The 17137-nt window shown below is 36.4% G+C and overlaps 1 protein-coding gene and 1 long non-coding RNA gene across 3 annotated transcripts in view; one reads left to right on the forward strand and one right to left on the reverse strand.

The window, feature by feature from the left end:
• Positions 1-17083, forward strand: part of LOC120347050 (uncharacterized) — a 31253-nt gene extending 14170 nt beyond the window's left edge. For both annotated transcript variants that reach the window (XM_039416864.2, XM_039416863.2), the window contains 4 exons: positions 6677-6857; positions 13002-13143; positions 13912-14948; positions 15791-17083. In XM_039416864.2, coding sequence (XP_039272798.2) covers positions 6677-6857; positions 13002-13143; positions 13912-14948; positions 15791-16219 — 1789 coding nt within the window. In that variant the 3' untranslated portion in view covers positions 16220-17083. The remainder of the gene's footprint in view (positions 1-6676; positions 6858-13001; positions 13144-13911; positions 14949-15790) is intronic.
• On the reverse strand, positions 3884-5637 carry LOC144429924 (uncharacterized). Its single transcript, XR_013479176.1, has 2 exons — positions 4484-5637; positions 3884-4242 (listed from the first exon to the last, which is right to left on the reverse strand). It is a non-coding gene; the product is annotated as an uncharacterized LOC144429924 (long non-coding RNA).
• Positions 17084-17137: the final 54 nt, after the last annotated feature.

A 17137-nucleotide genomic window follows, 5' to 3' on the forward strand; every position in this document is an offset into this window, starting at 1 on the left:
CGGCGTACATTCTGCGCAGAAACTTGGTATAAAAAACACGAATGGTTGTGTTACAGCGAGGACAAAAATGCACTTTTTTGTTTTTATTGCCTACTTTTTGCTACCGCCCGTGACTCACGTTGGTGTAAATTTGGTTTTAGAGATCTTAAACATCTTTCCGAGCGTGCCAGGGATCATCAATCTTCTATGGAGCATCTGGACAATGCAGTAAAATACCGAACATTCGGAAATGTTAATATTGCAGCACAGTTGGATGAAGGACGCGCGGTTTCTATTCGTCGGCACAACCAAAACGTCGAGAAAAACCGCCATGTTCTCGGTCGATTGATAGATGTTTTGAAGTTCATTGGTTGTCACGAGCTGTCCCTCCGTGAGCACGATGAACGGGCTGGCTCTTCTAATAGAGGGGTATTTTTGGATATGGTGGAATACACCGCATCCCTAGATACAGTATTGAGAGATCATCTTGATGCCGCAACTGTTTCGAAAGGGACATCTAAGGATATCCAAAATGATTTGATCGACTCAATGTATAAAATTTATTTACAACATTTGGCTCTGGAAATTGAGAATTGCCAGTTCCTTTCGATTCAGTCTGACGAGACAACTGACATCACGTGCGTTTCCCAACTGGCTGTGATTTTTCGGTTTGTGAAAGATGGTAAACCTGCCGAGAGATTTCACAGCTTTGTACCAATCGTTGATCGCACGGCTTGCGGGATATCGGCTGTACTGAAAGAAGTGTTACAGCCTTACAACGCGAAGTCAAAATTGATAGCTCAAACTTATGACGGCGCGGCAGTCATGAGTGGGTCGAAACATGGTGTTCAAGGTTATAAAAAAAGAAGATTTTCCTCATGCGCATTTTTTACATTGTTATGCACACCAGTTTAACCTCGTTATTAAAAATATGTGTCTTGATACCCCTCTCGTCCGTATATTTTTTGCAAATGTTTCGGGGTTTTCTTCATTTTTTTCCGTTTCGCCGAAGCGCTCTGACCTCCTTCGCCAGATATGTAGCCGCCGTCTCCCAGCTTGTACACTAACACGTTGGAACTTCCAATCACGCGTGGTGCAGGACGTGTCCGAAATTAGGTCTGAGCTCATTGAGTGTTTCAATGGCATTCAGAGCTCTCCGGTTTGGGACGAACGCTCTGTGAGGGAGGCGGCAGGTCTAAAGCGTCTGGTAGAAGATGGTGAGTTTTCATTTTTTCTCGCTTTTTTCTCCACAATATTCTATCACGTGGATGTATTATACGGCGCATTGCAGTCAAGGCTAATGGATGGAGCGTCTGTGCAGTCGTGTATTTCAGACTTCTACGATGCTGTATCTCGTATCCGGGAAACAATAAAATACGACGACACATGGAGTGCTTCTTTACGCCGCGGGCAAACAACGCAGCGTTTGATTTTGTCTGCAAAGGAATGCTGTGACATTCTGGTGAATCAAATAGGCGATCGTCTGCGCACTGAACACCTTGCCGCGTTCTCTTTGATGAACCCCAAAAAATTTTCAAAATTTGCACGTCAATTTCCCATCCATTTGTTGGCTACTGTCTCCAAATTTTACCCCATGTTAAACGTGGGTAAATTGGAAAATGAATTGCGATGTATATACACCAATCAAACTTTTTTGAACATCACATCAACTTGCGCGCTCTTTGGGTTCCTCATAGATAACACTCTAGTAACTACCTTTGCGGCGTCTGCAAAATTTCTGGACATCAATTTGACGACGCCTATTTCTTCCGCCGACGCAGAGCGAACATTCAGCACGCTGAAGCGTATTAGAACGTATCTCAGAAACACAATGAAGCAAGATAGATTAAATTCCTTGGCTGTTTTATCCATTCACAGAGACGTTATTTCTGGGATGCATGACTTTAATCAGCGCGTTATTGAGCATTTTGCTTCCAAGAAACCGCGGCGTGTTGCATATATGTTCAAGCAGTAGAAGTCTAGCAGCATATATATCTATGAGTGAGCGACGCATGTCCTTATCTTTGCATTACCTTTCCTTTCTTCATAGTAACGTTTTAAACCTTATTTTAGGTTTTGTCTGCTTTTCCGAAGTTTCTGTTAATATGTCATTGTATTTATCTGGGTAAATATTGCCTTTCCTTTTGAAAGAGGTTTCAAAATAAACTATGTCTATATTTATTAATCCCTTGACTTGGACCGGTTTTAAAGACACTTTCTTATCGTTAAAAATTGTCGCTTTTGCCGATTGGTTGTTACCGATGGAATGGTTTTTATACTCATAAAATGATGGGAGAACTTACAGCGCTCATCCTGTCCCCGTAGATGGGGGTGACTTGGTCCCGCAGTAGCTTGCCCCGGTTGTCAAAATGACCACGCGCCGCCACTGTGTCTAATTATAATTAAATTATAGGCTCATAAAAGGAGTAATTGTGAATTATACACTTGTTATAATATATTCTTCGCGTGCCCTGTTTACTTCGGGACATTGGCCAATCAGCAAGATGCAAAGAGTGACGTGGTTTCGCATCCGCTCAGACACTTTCTCGCTCAGACTGATTTTCAGGCGTCGTCGTAAACATTACCTCGTTTTCCCGTTTTTGAAATCTATTCGTTAATTTTTAGTTCTGTTTCGGATATTTAAATGTAAATCAAATAATTCAATGAGCACTTTGTCTTCTTAGAAGTTTCAGTTTAACTGCAGTAATAAAAAATTAGTGTAGAAATAGCTGCAATAGACTAGGCTAAAATTCTTCACCGGTACTTTTACAAAACAGATTGTTGAATGCTATGAATCAGAATAATGGTTTGAAGCAAAATACCCCATTTTACAGGCGCCAACTCGCAAAACCACTCTTTAAATAAGCACCGAAAATTTTGCGATGGTAAAGTATAGGAAGAAATTTACGGGGGTCAAAGGTCGGGGAAAGGTCCATAAATCGCCTTATTCAGTCACAATCACGTCGCTTCTACTTGACGGCATCCGGAGCCATAAAGTTGGTCGCGTGGCAAGTCGCGCCTATTAGTCGTCGTTTTGAAACATTCCAAAGGGGGGGGGGGGGGGGGGGGCTGGGAGGGGGTCAACGCCCCTGCCTGCTGCACACTAACACAAATGTATTTCTGTAACGTTATGTCTGATTAAAATCAGACAGCATAAAAAGTTGCATTTATTTTATGAAAGCTATCAAACGTATTCTTTTTTAAGCAATGAGGTCACAAATTAACATCGTGAGCATAAAAACACAAATAAATCAGTTATTTCTCACTTAAAAATTTACTGTAAAAGTCAAGAAAATTTAACGAATACAGTATCTTTATAACACAGTGAACAAAAATATTACAATTAGGTAGTCCAATTTCAGTTTATGTGGTTGTGTATTTGAAACAAAGGCAATAATATTTATAAAAACAGGACTTTCGACCCTAACAGATGTCTGAAAATGAAAACTTATAGATAATATTTATTGAATTAACTTTGATATCTAATTCATTTTCCCATGAATTGCTTTCGAAATACTCATTCTCGAAAGTCGACTTTTCCTTTATAAGTGTATTGTGGTTTTTGCAGTCGACACAAAAAACAAAATTCTGTGCAATTCAGGTTGTTTTTGGCACACATACATAAACTATTGCGACACCTTTTTTTCTTACACTTGCAGTTTGTCAATCCAAGAACTGATTTGGGTTCTGGAAGTGCATCCATCAATTTAACCCGCCAAACACCATCATCGAAAAACCCATTCATGGCCAATAGGTGGGCGAATAATTGGCTTTGGTTCTAGGCAACAGTGATGAATTCCTGCCTGGTAATTTGCCCTCAGAACATGTTTCTTTGGTGAATCATTGTTGGATGGATGAGTATAATTCACATGTTTGCCAGTTTTGAAAGACGTGCCCTGGTATCATTTACATTCTGCATATCCTCTTCATATAGTGATAGAATAAATTTCTCAGCACTATTTATTATTGCCTCGTTAACCTCAAAAGATCTCCATAGTTGAGAAAAAACTCGATGAATTTCAAGTCCTCCAACATCAGTTTGATGGGCAGTTTCAAGTGCAGAAGAATGCCAAGTATTACAATATGATTAGCCCATCTAAGCAGTTTGCAACTGTTATGATTCACATATCTTCACGCTTTTCTTCGAGACTTCTTCTTCGATCCATTTTATTTTTACAAGTATAGCGCTGATAGCAGAAGCGACGATAGCCTACGTTAAGTTGGATTGGTAGAATATTGCCGTTCTCTTTTGTAGTACAGTATCTAAAATAAGGAAGAAAATCATATTTGAAACAACATGAGTGTTAATCGACGGATAAAAATACCATTAAATACTGACTAATACTTTTTATACATAATGCATTTTATCCGATGTATTACAGTACTGCAGTGTTTGCACACTAGACTATATCTATACTGATTTCGATAAATCACACAGTCTGAAATGCCATGTATATTTCAAAACATCAAATGTCGGCCTACAACTTGATGCATAATTTCTCACCTTTCAGTCACTTCATTTCTTTCAACTCCTGTATGACTTATCATTGCTGCCCAGGTTCTTGACTACTTTATGAATTTAAATTAGACAAACTGACTTGGTTACTTTCCCCTCTTTCTCACAAACGTGCATTACACAAACGGTCATTATTTTCTAAATCAAATATGTTGCAGTCTATATAGTTATAGTAGTATAAGTCTGCTGAATAGTCAAGAATCATCAATAAATTAATCATAAACCTTTCATACAAGCATGAAAATACCGCATCGTTGTTTGGAGCATATTTTTCTACTGTTCTGGGTCTAGTCTTTCTTGAAGTTACCGCGCCGTACCTATTTAACAACGTTTTATGAGCTAGTGCTCAACTGAAATTGCTATCCATGGTAAGGATCTACAAGTGTTTAATAGTTACTTATACTTTTTAACATCGTCTTAGCATAACTTGACTAATATTAACTAAAAAAAACACGATGGAAAAGCTACCCAACTCAACGCGAGATCGAGCAGTAATAACTGAGATTCATCCACCCGCCAACAGCTGATCAAACATTAATTGTTACGCTATGCAGAAGTTTCCGTTCATTGGCCAATGTTGCCGAAAAAGCGAGAATATAGGACAGAGGGTAGCACATATTTCTTGTAGTAAAAGCGCCATTTTCGTAAAACGTGCAACTTTTGGAATTGGGAACAAGGTATTATTATTCGTTACTGAATTTCTAAGTACCGTTTTAAAATTATTTCAAAGTAGTTGAAATTGAAGTTAGTGCTGAAATTTCTAATTGCCCGTAACAGCTAGCGTTTTTTTCATTGGACACGCCAGTGGACATAACGATCGTTTTGCATTTTATGCTGGCGCTCTTCTTGTTCTTTGACACGATTTTAAAAAGTCGCTTTTCTCTTTGATTACTGGACCAATCTCTTTGAAAATTTTCAGTGCCTGAAGATTAAATTTTTCGCTAGAAGGGTATTACTTTTATTTATTTCAAATATTCCGGTGAGCTGAATGGGATTCGTTTTTTTGTGTGTGCTACGACTTCATCCGAATTCAGCACTAGGTGGCGCTACGTGTCCATATATTTGAGCATAGCTCTCTTGTTTTACATTTCAAAAGGAAATCCAACCCGCAACCCTTCTCCCTGGGAACGCGCTTGGTTGCAAATATTGCCTCATCTTCGTGGTTTTGCGTGCTGTTTGTCAGCTTTCAGTCATGTTTACATAAATTATTTGTAAATGAAATCATTTAATTCCCATTATGTCTTGTGAAGAGTTTCAGTTTACTTACAATAATAGAAAATTTGTCGTGAAATACTAACAGATAGACTAGTTTCTAATTCCAAATGCGCCCCACAAACAAATCCTTAAAGTTGGTGGTCCTCGAACAAAGCATGAAAAATGAACTTGCTCATAATTTATTATCCGCGCATGAATTTTTATCACAACAATGGCTGCTTTTGTTTTGAAATAAGTAGCGTATAATCTGGATAACAAAGGGAAGTTGGCGACGAGAAACTCTATCAATCAGATAGTGATTATTAGATTTAGGCAAAGAAATGATTCAAATGTATTTATTAATTGCCTGTAGTGTAGTATGAAGTGGTTAGTGGCAACTGTGTTTTGAAGATTAGGGCAACTCAGCCAGCGATTTCGTGTCCACATATCTGATCATTTGCCTCTCGTTTTAATTTGAGATAACTTTGCCGTGTAGAATTGCCATTTAAGCAAAACGATGTAAATACAGAACTATTATTTGATGACACATATCATAATATAATTACTGTTGTGCATTCACTCTGGTATGGATGAACTAAAAGTTTCACATGTCGCTTCAACAACGGCTAGGTGACAATATGGTTCGGTTTATGGATGTCTTTCAAACATATGTTTAAATATATATATATATATATATATATATATCGTTTGGAAGATTCAATTTTTCCTTTCAGGATATCCGTCCAACACCTTTTTTAATACTTCAGAAGTATCAATTCATATTCCATTTCTTACATTCATCACATTCACAGTAGAATCTTTCTTACTCAGGAATTATCCAACTTACTCCGAATAAGGTAATTTAATAGAGGAATAATAAGAAAGAATGTAATACCTTGTTCGTTCTCATATAGAGCATAATCTTTCACACCGAGTTGCTGTGAACCTATCAAAGTTTTGTTCACCCAATCCATTATTATAATTCAGAATTCTACAACCACGATTCATCGTGAGTGGCCCGGGCATATCACACACAAAAATCAACGTAAAAAATGAGTTTTCAATCAGAACACTATATGATTGCCCGCCATTCACCGTCGATGTCGAAGATGATAATGGTGAAATATGGCGAGAGACGAGCAACAATGCTAAACTGAGTTCAAGTCACGTAGGTTGATTTTCTTTCTTTTGAATGGTGTATGAATGGAATGGAATGAATAAACTAATTTACTAGTAGAACGAATTTTTGGATGACTTCACAGACTTACCATTAAATTTTATTTTGTAGACATCAGCGGCATATGTGAACGTTAACATGTTTTCATTTTTTTGGAATCTTCTCCAATATAAAGTATTCGATTGGCATATGTACGTTGTAATAGTTTGAAGAAATCCCAAACGACTTACATTAATGAGCTAAATTGATTAATGGATTTATGCGCTGAAGGCTAATTAAGGAAGGGAGCCCAAATTGCCATTCGGGCGAGTTTTTTTTGCTATATTTCGTTTCTATATATTACTCTTACATTATATTTCCTCGTGTGAGACCCGTCTGTGGTGCTGTCCTAGTAATTCCTCATGCTTAATCTATTTCAGTGGTTCCCAAACCGCGGCCCGATTTAATATGGCCCGCCGAATTAAAGCGAAATAGTTTACCACTTTATGTTTTTACCCTTTTGCGTTCTAGATACCACAAATTGTCTCGTCATTATCATTGTTTAAGCACGCGTATATTAGTACTATTTCGATTATACCGGTATCTTAGTTATACATACCGGTACCAGAAATGCCATATTGGCTTTTTTAACGCCAATTTTCCCAATTTTGGCTTTTTTGAAACACGTTTGGCGTCAGAATTTTCGTTTGACTTTTGAACTTTTTCAAGGCCTTTTGATGTCCATTCTAGTGTCTATTATTAAAATCATAAAAATACAATACTTAGTGTGTATCAATGGCATATTGCTCAGCTACCCAACATTTTGATTTTCCCGAGCATATATTTCCTTGTTTATTACCTTAAGCATAATCAGAAATAAAAGATAAATAAACAATGACGTAACAATTGAAGTCGCCCAGACAGATGTTCAATCAGGCCTCGTTTTCATAGTTTTGCGTGTCATTTGTCAGTTTTTAGTTCTGTTTCCAAAAAATAGTTGTATGACTTAATTGTCGTTATGCCCGCCGAGAAGCTTTAGTTTGGTTGCAGTAATCAAAATTGAGTCTCGCGAACGATGGGATTAACTATAGGCTAAAATTAGCTATCAGTAGACTGTAAGCGGCATGCACGTGGTTGGATAATTTTGGTGAAAATGATGGTTTCAAACATGTAAACAGGTTTATAATCGCGAACACTCCAAAATGAGCATAAAATTATTTTCAATAGTGAAGTATAGGGACAATTTTCGGCGAATTATGTGTACCAATATGGAGGTAACTAATTTTGTTGGCCTACTTTACATGAAGTTGTGTAAAGGGACTGAAGCCTATAGGCAGGGGTCACTTGGCTAACATAGACAGCCTTCGTTTGCCGCATACGTTTCAACATACTGTAAAGTTCAATTTTATATCATATTTATTAAAGTGCAATGTAAATAGCTGTAGCGTGCACCAGACGTTTTTACTCGCCGCGTCTAGACGGCATGATAACGCGACAATTTGGAAATCAGTCGGAAGCGAATATGACGTATGATATGCAATAATTTGCGCCGAACTGTTGATGTTGTCGATGGTGGCATATTCATCGAAGTTATGGGTTCATTTTCATTTTTTTGCTAAGAATGCAAAGCGTGATAGCAGCTCGAACTATTGTAGTTTACAAGTAGCGTCAGTATTTAAAGCTTGCAACGTAACGCTATTTACTACATATATATATTAAACAGGAAAAGTCAGATGATGAACAATTGCATAGCGTTAGTAATGAATTACCGGTATTTATGTTATTTTATACATGAGGAAGCGTCACGATTGAATAGTTAGTTACTGATACATGATTCCTAATTGTATTAGCGAATATTTTGATTATAAAAACAAATTCTGAAAAGTTAGATTAATAGAAGTGAAGGACAAAACAAATGTTTATTTCGTACGCAGTAGATAATTCCAACCTAGTCTTTTTACGGCGATGGATCTCATTTTTCGAATTTGCAGAATAGGTAGTAGGTATTCAGAGTGTCAGTAGCCATATACGGAGAAGGACATTAAAATTGTAAATTTTACCATTTATCCATGTTTAATCCTGATTTTAATAAGCAATATTTTCCTTGGTCGAAGTTTCTCAATCTGGGCCCTCGATTGGCGTGAAAAGGAGGTCCATAGGCCGGAAAGTGTAGCTCAAGTGGTAAATCGAAGGGTCACTGTACATTTGAACTCACGTACATTTGAACCCATGTGCATATCCGCGGGTTCAATCTATATGCGGCTGCTAAAACCCATGGGTTAGGATTAGTATGGGTTCAAATATCCGCAAAACAAAAAAAATTCCATAGGTGCAATAGTACGCAGGTGCAATTGTCGTGGGTTCAAATGTACGTGGGTTTAAATGTACGAGGAGCAAATCTAAGCAGTCTAATTTGTTTAATTCAATGGAGCATAAAATATTGTAGCTTTTACAGTTACAAGTACCAATTGTAGGTATGGATATGATATTAAATAAATACGTCAATAATAAAACTCATACAATTAATAAAACAAAATACAAAAAAAAGGTAACATGTTTGTTCCTAGTCCAAACTTCTCAGGTACACGCCTCGTCTATCCTGCATTATTAATATAATACGAAAAGTAGTCTTTTGCAATACGCCTACAAAACTGATGAACTGAAAATTTGTTAATAGTCCAAGTGTTTTTTTAACGTTGAATGCATGTGCGTTGGATGAATAAAGCAAATTCTGTAACAAATCTTATCAGTCATGTTCAATTTCTGTTATTCACCGCCAAGTATAGGACATTGATGTGTTGATTGATATATGACCCAAACTCCATGGTAATTAGTAGTTCATATACTGTCATACTCTTATTAGAAACCTTTCCCAATTAAAATAAAACAATGCAAATTACGGAAAGATTTGACAATTACCAATCAATCAAGTAATCAATACTTAGGCTTAACTAGAATTCTCTGTGTAATGTGTTATACGCGACCAACTCGATGGCTATTTTTAAATATATCTAGATGGAAGTAGATTTTGGAATACACAAATTTGAATGCAGTGCTTTCAAATCGCGTTTAACAATATCGATCATACATTTAGACCAGAAAATAGAAGGATATTATTTGTGTTTTTTGGTATGACTTTCAAGTTTTTAAAGCGACCATAATTTGCTGAAGTAAATCTAATTTTGTAATCGAGTCGTCTGTATCAAATATTGTGATTGAGTGCCTAATTATATATATATTTTACTTCTTATTTTCGTGCTTCAAAACATTGAAGCATATGCGCGTTGCCTTGGGCAATAACCAACTATTAAGTTATAAGACAAACAGAAGCTGGAATAAATATTCCTATGAAATTTCTGGCAAAAAGTGAGATCACAATCAGGAAAATTTCATCATAAAAGTGTATTTGATTTCAACGCGATATAATGGGCGAGGAAACCTGGTTGTTGGCGTGCTGACTAGAAAGTATATTTTAAAATGACGAGTCTTGTTAAAAACAATGATCTTCATTTCCTAACACGTTTGTATCGAATTTATGAAGTTCATAATTTTGCGTAAAGCAGATATAGCCGATGAGTAAAGAGTTTTTGTCGATATCCAGCATTGAGTGTATTTGGATAGCGTGTACTGCAGTGGGAGAAGCGTTGGCCCTCTCGCATCGGGTTTCTTGTTTACACACGAAAGGAAAGGCTCTAATGGAATTATGTATTTTAGGGTGATCTGGCAACACCGCGACCATCGAGGCGGTAATTACAATGGTCGAATAAACAGTGGACATATGCCACTTATGTCTTTGGATTATCTGGCATCTGGGAAAATTGTAAATATAAATTAATAAAAATACAGGGTTTTCAAAATATATCTATTTTGCGGGATTATTTGGCGTGGAGGCACGCTTCCCGTATATTCTAAGCTTGATACTTTCTTAACTATGGAACTAAGCGAATTGAGAGTTGTTATTATTTTTTTCATTTGCTAAAAGTGTGCTGCTGCCCTTGCTTTCATTCGATTCCAAAATCGATTAGATTTTACCACGATCTTGTCACGTAACAGTTTTTGTTTGATAATTGAATTCAGTTGATAATTCAATTACTGCAATATGACATGAACATCTGGTCTCCCATTTAGTTGTCGATTTACACTGCAAATTTGAGTTTAACAACTTCCAACTCAGTGATATATTGATTAAGTTAGTATAACGACGAGCAGGTGAAAGCATCCAAAAAACACTAAACAGAATAAATGTATGAGGACATTCTGTCAAAACTATAAAAAAATAATGGGATTAAGTTAATTCTTACAGCAGCGCGTATCGCAAGAAAATTCTACGTGTCATCACAGATATATCCTCAGACGTAGTTAATGTCAGTGGGAACAGAGTCAAGCCCCCAGTGCAGGCGTTTTTAATGCTATTCTATGACACTTTGCCACATTTCAAGCGTATAACATTTATTGCAGAACAGAGAAAGTAGCGAACCCAAAATGTTGCAATGTGCCAAGTGGTTAACCGCAACATTTGGCCATATCGTTTGTAAATCTCTGCAAAATAGGTTATAATTGTTATACACTACTGGTTACAATAACCTAACATAGCCAACATTTTCGTCATCAGATATCTGTCGGATATCACCTCTATTAGACTTAAAATAAATGTTTCATTGCGATATAATAGCGAGACCCGAAGATATATATCAAGCGGAACGCATGAATTTTTCATCGACACCTACTGCGCACTGTTTTAGTTTGTTTTTATTTAGATGAAATTAAGACTAGACCATGTAATTGTAAGCGTTTAATTGGAAACATTGGGAGTAAAAGATATTTACTTAGTAAGTTTAGAAGTAGAATTCGGTACTATTTTGGTATTATCTGTATGAATTTTGTAACTTTGATAATAAGTGGCAAGTCAATTTACATTAATATCCAGTTAGAATATTTCAGTTATTCATGATGAATTGTTGTTAGTGTTAGACATGCCCTGAGTTGAAAAGTTCGTTTTATTTCATAAAATGTGTATGATGTAGATATATATATATACATATGTTGAAATGAAAACTCATTCAAATATAGAAATTCTTATCAAGCTTTTTGACATGCTTGCGATTCCAAAACTAGCCACGGTTTTTCACACTGGGAGGTACAATGTTTTGATATGTACATGTAAACATATTCCGTGGTTATGCAATATACTTCGCGTTAGACTCCCTTTATACAATACACACTGAGTTGGCGATCTTGGAAATAACGGTCATCCTACCTATTGCTGGTTTTTAAGGAAATCAGTTTTCAAGTTTTGGTTCATAAATTACGTTTTAAGAAGTACACTTTTTCTCGCGTGATTCTTATGCTTGGCATGACACTGTATAATAAAATTGAACATTTTGGTCGTACCGCATTACCATTATTCAATTTATTGGATAGTGCCATTAGAGTCGTCTGCGCATACAGTTAGCAATACAGTAAAATGATATCGTTATCAGACGGCATACTTTCTATACCGAAATCTTCGAGTTTGAAGGCTTAAATGTAGTGCGGAATGCAAATGGATTGTTTGAATGCTATTTAGATTAATATTTATTAAAGCGTTTCAGTTTTGTATAAATGCAGTTTCCTGAGCCTTCACGATGTATAGGTAGGTACAGTTTGTCCCTTTAAAAACAGAACCCATAAATTTCTTATTTAATTCTGCAAGAATGACCGAACTTTTCGACACTTGAATTTCTGTTTGTGCATGATTGTACCCAAAAGTTCAAGATTACCAATTTTTAGCTGAAGAACAATGAATTTATCTCTTAGAATTTTTTCGAGAGATTATGATGTGACAATCCAAGAATTACAATTATACTTGAATTGGAATATTCTTCAGTCCAAACGATCTATATAAACCTGATTGAAGTCGTTGCACTCTACGATATCAGCTAGTAGGTCACGTTCAGTTAGATAACACATATAACGATTCTGAAGTATATGTCCTTTGTCGGCATTACTTTTTACGAATAATTTCGTTTACATATTTGTTTAATGAACTAATATCCGTGGTTAGATTTTAGATGTCTTTATTCAGATAATTAAAATTCTCTTTCCAACTGCTTTAGATCAGTTTCTAGAAACTACACTAAAATATTTTAATGACCTCCTTAAATTTTTAAATTGTAGGATGATGAATACCAAACGGCTGTATATCCTGGTTTGCTAGACAACCAAACCCCTGTTGAAATAATCAAAGTATCTAGATTTCTGTATAGAGTGTTTTATATCGTCCACACAAAAGGAATATGCAAAGTGTCGATTAGACCCGGTGAGTTGTGCGTTTTACATATTTATCTCAGAGGAGATTTTCGGATTAGGATTGAAGAGATCTTTTTTCACGAATATTTAGGGTGATTTTAACAAGTGGTAAATTACTACCATGAATCTTCTTACAGTTTTTTTGTGTTTCAAAAGTAAATGAAAACAATCTAGTAGACGTCATGAAGTAATATGGAAAGTTTGTATATATACCAGTAGTGAATCGTTTATTCGCAGTGACAAAAGTGTAGATGTCATTAAACAATTGTATCAACTTTCTAGAATTAAATAAATCATCGACTAAGTTGCTTTTATGTAATTTTATTTTCGTTGGATAGCCGGAATACATGATTCTAACGTCCCGAAATATTTTACTCAACTTTACCCGCCAATGCTCCACCAAAGCGTATTTGACCAAACGAGTTCTCACTTTTTACTTCAATTTTCATCTTACCATTCAAACCTTTGTAAGTCGCTTGAGTAGTTGAAAGCGTATATCAATGAAAAATTGATTAGGACCATTACCGATGCCAAGAAGTCACGTACATGGGCATGTTCACCAGAGCGTAGCATTCGGATAGTTTTCATTCACGCACATTTCCAATATTTGCGCGAGAATCTGGATCATTGTCAATTGAGCCTATTTGTTGAATATCTTATATTAATAAAAACACAATTCAATTTTTAAGCACTATTTAATATATATGTATATATATATTTATTTATCATAATATTTAATATTTACAAAATTCAATTTTCCATATGTGAAATTTTGCAGGCATCAACAGAGGCGGTCAGATATACGGCAGTCCGTTTATAGTGAATGTGGCTTCTGGTACATATAGAAAACAGCATAAACTCGAAAAAAGTCACTCTGAACCGAGACCTTTTGTATTGACTCCGCGCATTAAGAAGCATTCAATTGTAGAAAAAAAAGGTCGAAGCAGGCGAGAGAGTATGCCTGATCAACCACAAGAAAACGGCAAGACGTTTACCATGCCCAACTCGAATGGAAACGTAATACACGAAGATGATGAACTGCTAGATTTAGAAGAGAAAAACGACGTAGTTACACCAATGGAAAATCAAACTATAAATACCGTTCCGGAACCACGCATTGGAATTCGTAAAATGACTGCTCAGATTATACGCAATATTGGCTCTGGATTAAGCATCGTCTCGAGTCGAGTATTTTCTACTATGAGTAGGCGTGGTCATGGGTCCAGCGAATCACGAGTACCAACTGCAAAACGTCGTACTCACGCAAGCGTCTACGTTGGTACGAATATGAACGGCGTAGGTGGCGCATCAAACGAACTCAGTGTCCCTTCGTCTCGTAATTTTAAAATACGGAGGGTCACTATACATAGGTACCTAAATAAACCAATGCCGAGTTTAGAAGAGTACTTTTTTGGAAGTACAGGAATCATTTTTGACAATGATGAGAGTAGCGGTCCCCGAGATGCGGGAAAGCGATGGGGTAATATATCGTCACTACTACGCGCCAAGATGCGCATGACCACCAGTAGTAGTCGGTACGTGAAAGAAGAAACGAAACATCTTAGCGACAAGACCAAAGAGTGGGAAGTGTCTCCTGATGCACGAAAACGTAGAGCAAGATTGCGACGTTCAGAAAATGTTTATCAAAAACCAAAATTACGGAGCAGGCACAGCAGTGATGATTTGTTCTGGCGTAGAAGCAGGATCGATGATTCTTCATCGTCATCAGAAAGTTATGACGTATTTGATGACGTCATCGCCGAAGAACCAGCGAGTTTTACAAGAACACTACATGCAGCGCAGGAAATAAATGAAGTAGGTTCATTAAAACTAATCAAGTTAATAATTACTAAATGACGCCGAAGTTTGTCATATAACGATTATGCTTTATTGTCAGATTTCGCCAATTCATTATTCCATTTTTGAAATTAGCATATATCTATATTAGGGTGTAGGGTCACCATATTTGAAAAAGCAAAATTCCGGACATAATTGTCTATTTTCATGACCTCGTAGTAACAAAATATGCGCACGGTGCGAAATAACAATGCAGTGTGCACAATGCGATTGCAGATGCAGTAAAATTCCGGATTCCGGACATTTAAGCATTTTTTAAATTCTTCCCGGACGCAAAATTTACCCTAAATACCGGACATGTCCTGACGGTATGGCAACCCTAATCTATACATATTGAAGAATATTATCAGAAATGAGGCTAACTAATTTATAAGTGTTACATATATATATATATGAAGTCATTCATCAAATAACGTCGATTTTAAAATGATTTTCACTCAATGTTGAAACCTCCCGGTGAATAAATTGGAGGGTGGATCGACTTGATTCCAAAACTTGACGCTTTGATGGCAATATTGGGCGCTCCCGAAGTATGTGCACTAAGATGGCGCACAACCTGAACCCTAACCTGGTACACATACTGTCTTCAGGTTGTGCTCATCTTCGTGCACATACTTCTAGAGGTCCCAATTTTCAGTTTGAGCTAAAGTCGAGTGTGCATGCTATATATATTGGGGCCCTGTGTTCAATTTATGATGTTGATTGATTGATACAATACCGGATACTAAATATATATATACTAAATTAAATCAAGGTTATATATATATATATTCTGTTATGAACAAAACATGTATTTTTAGGCAATGAACATCGAAAATACTGTTCGACCAAAGAAAGAATCTTCTAGAAATGGTGTAAGATTTCAACATATATTTAGCGAAGAAGACGGGGCAGCGGATCTATTTCTTCAAAATACGCCTTCACATAAACAGGAAGATCGGACTCGATCATCTTTGAGGCGGAAGATAGCAGAGACGCCTAAACCAACTCCGAATATTAGTCGGAATTCTTCCACAAACAGCACCGATTCACCTCGAGCAACGAGGCGCACTGGTTACGCCAATTTTCAGATGACAAATGCAGATGCAACTGAACAGATTAAAACTAATAATAAAACGGATTTGTATGCGAAGCCAACGATTCTGACTTTCGCTAATGAAGCTGCTGATAAATTAATAGAAATGGCGAAAAAGGAGGTTGTAGTATCGACACCAAAAACTTCGTCGTAGCAAAGAAACCGCCATGTGGACTCACTATTTAGCGCCAGATGTTGATTATTCATTTAGCATCCACTAAACCACACCAACCAGACAGGCCATTGCTAAAACGACATGTGTCATATACAAGAACACTTATGCGAGTTTTCTGGTATCTGAGTCATTATTTATTAATTATTCTGGGACAAAACTATCGATTTACCGTAATTACAACATGATGGTTTAGCACTGAGGGGATGCGCGAAGTTGCGTAAACTTCTTTTTCTTACTTTGTTCAGTACAACAGACGTGAACCCTTTGCGCCAAATGAGTAATCTTTCGTAACAACGCTGCCTGCAGCTTGAAAATGTTACGAATTGGGTCATAGAGTGGAAGTTGGGCCACTTTAATGTTAAATTTATATGAAGCACTATTACTAAATAAAAATATTTTTGTTGAGAGATATTAATTTTAAAACGCAAAACTGTTTCAAGATTCTGGCAAGGATTATTTCATTATTCCACTGTAGATCTAATATGCGTCCATAACTGTGTGCCGTTACTGCTAAAAGAGTAATATAAAAAGCAATTGGACATTTACAAAATCCTCGGACCTGTAATTTTGGTGTTTATTCTTTGGATCTGTATCATTATGCCGCACACTCATGGTAGACCTAATTACTGGAGTCGTCCGTATACCTGCTCTAAATCAAAACCTTGATGTGAATTTTTTTTTCTTCTATTTCTAGTATGGAAAATGTTACCTGGTGATTTCTTCAGCCATTTTAAATATTTCTTTTAAACTTTTATGTTAATAAAACTTTATTTATAGCAGTATTTTCAAATCATTGATTTATCCATTTCTTACTTACTAATGTAATAAAGATATTTCCCGCTGTTTGTTTGCTTTCAAGTTACATATTATGGGTGAGAATGATAAGATTCAAAATTT

This window comes from Styela clava, chromosome 11 (assembly GCF_964204865.1).
Source record: "Styela clava chromosome 11, kaStyClav1.hap1.2, whole genome shotgun sequence".
Taxonomy (NCBI): Eukaryota; Metazoa; Chordata; class Ascidiacea; order Stolidobranchia; family Styelidae; genus Styela; species Styela clava.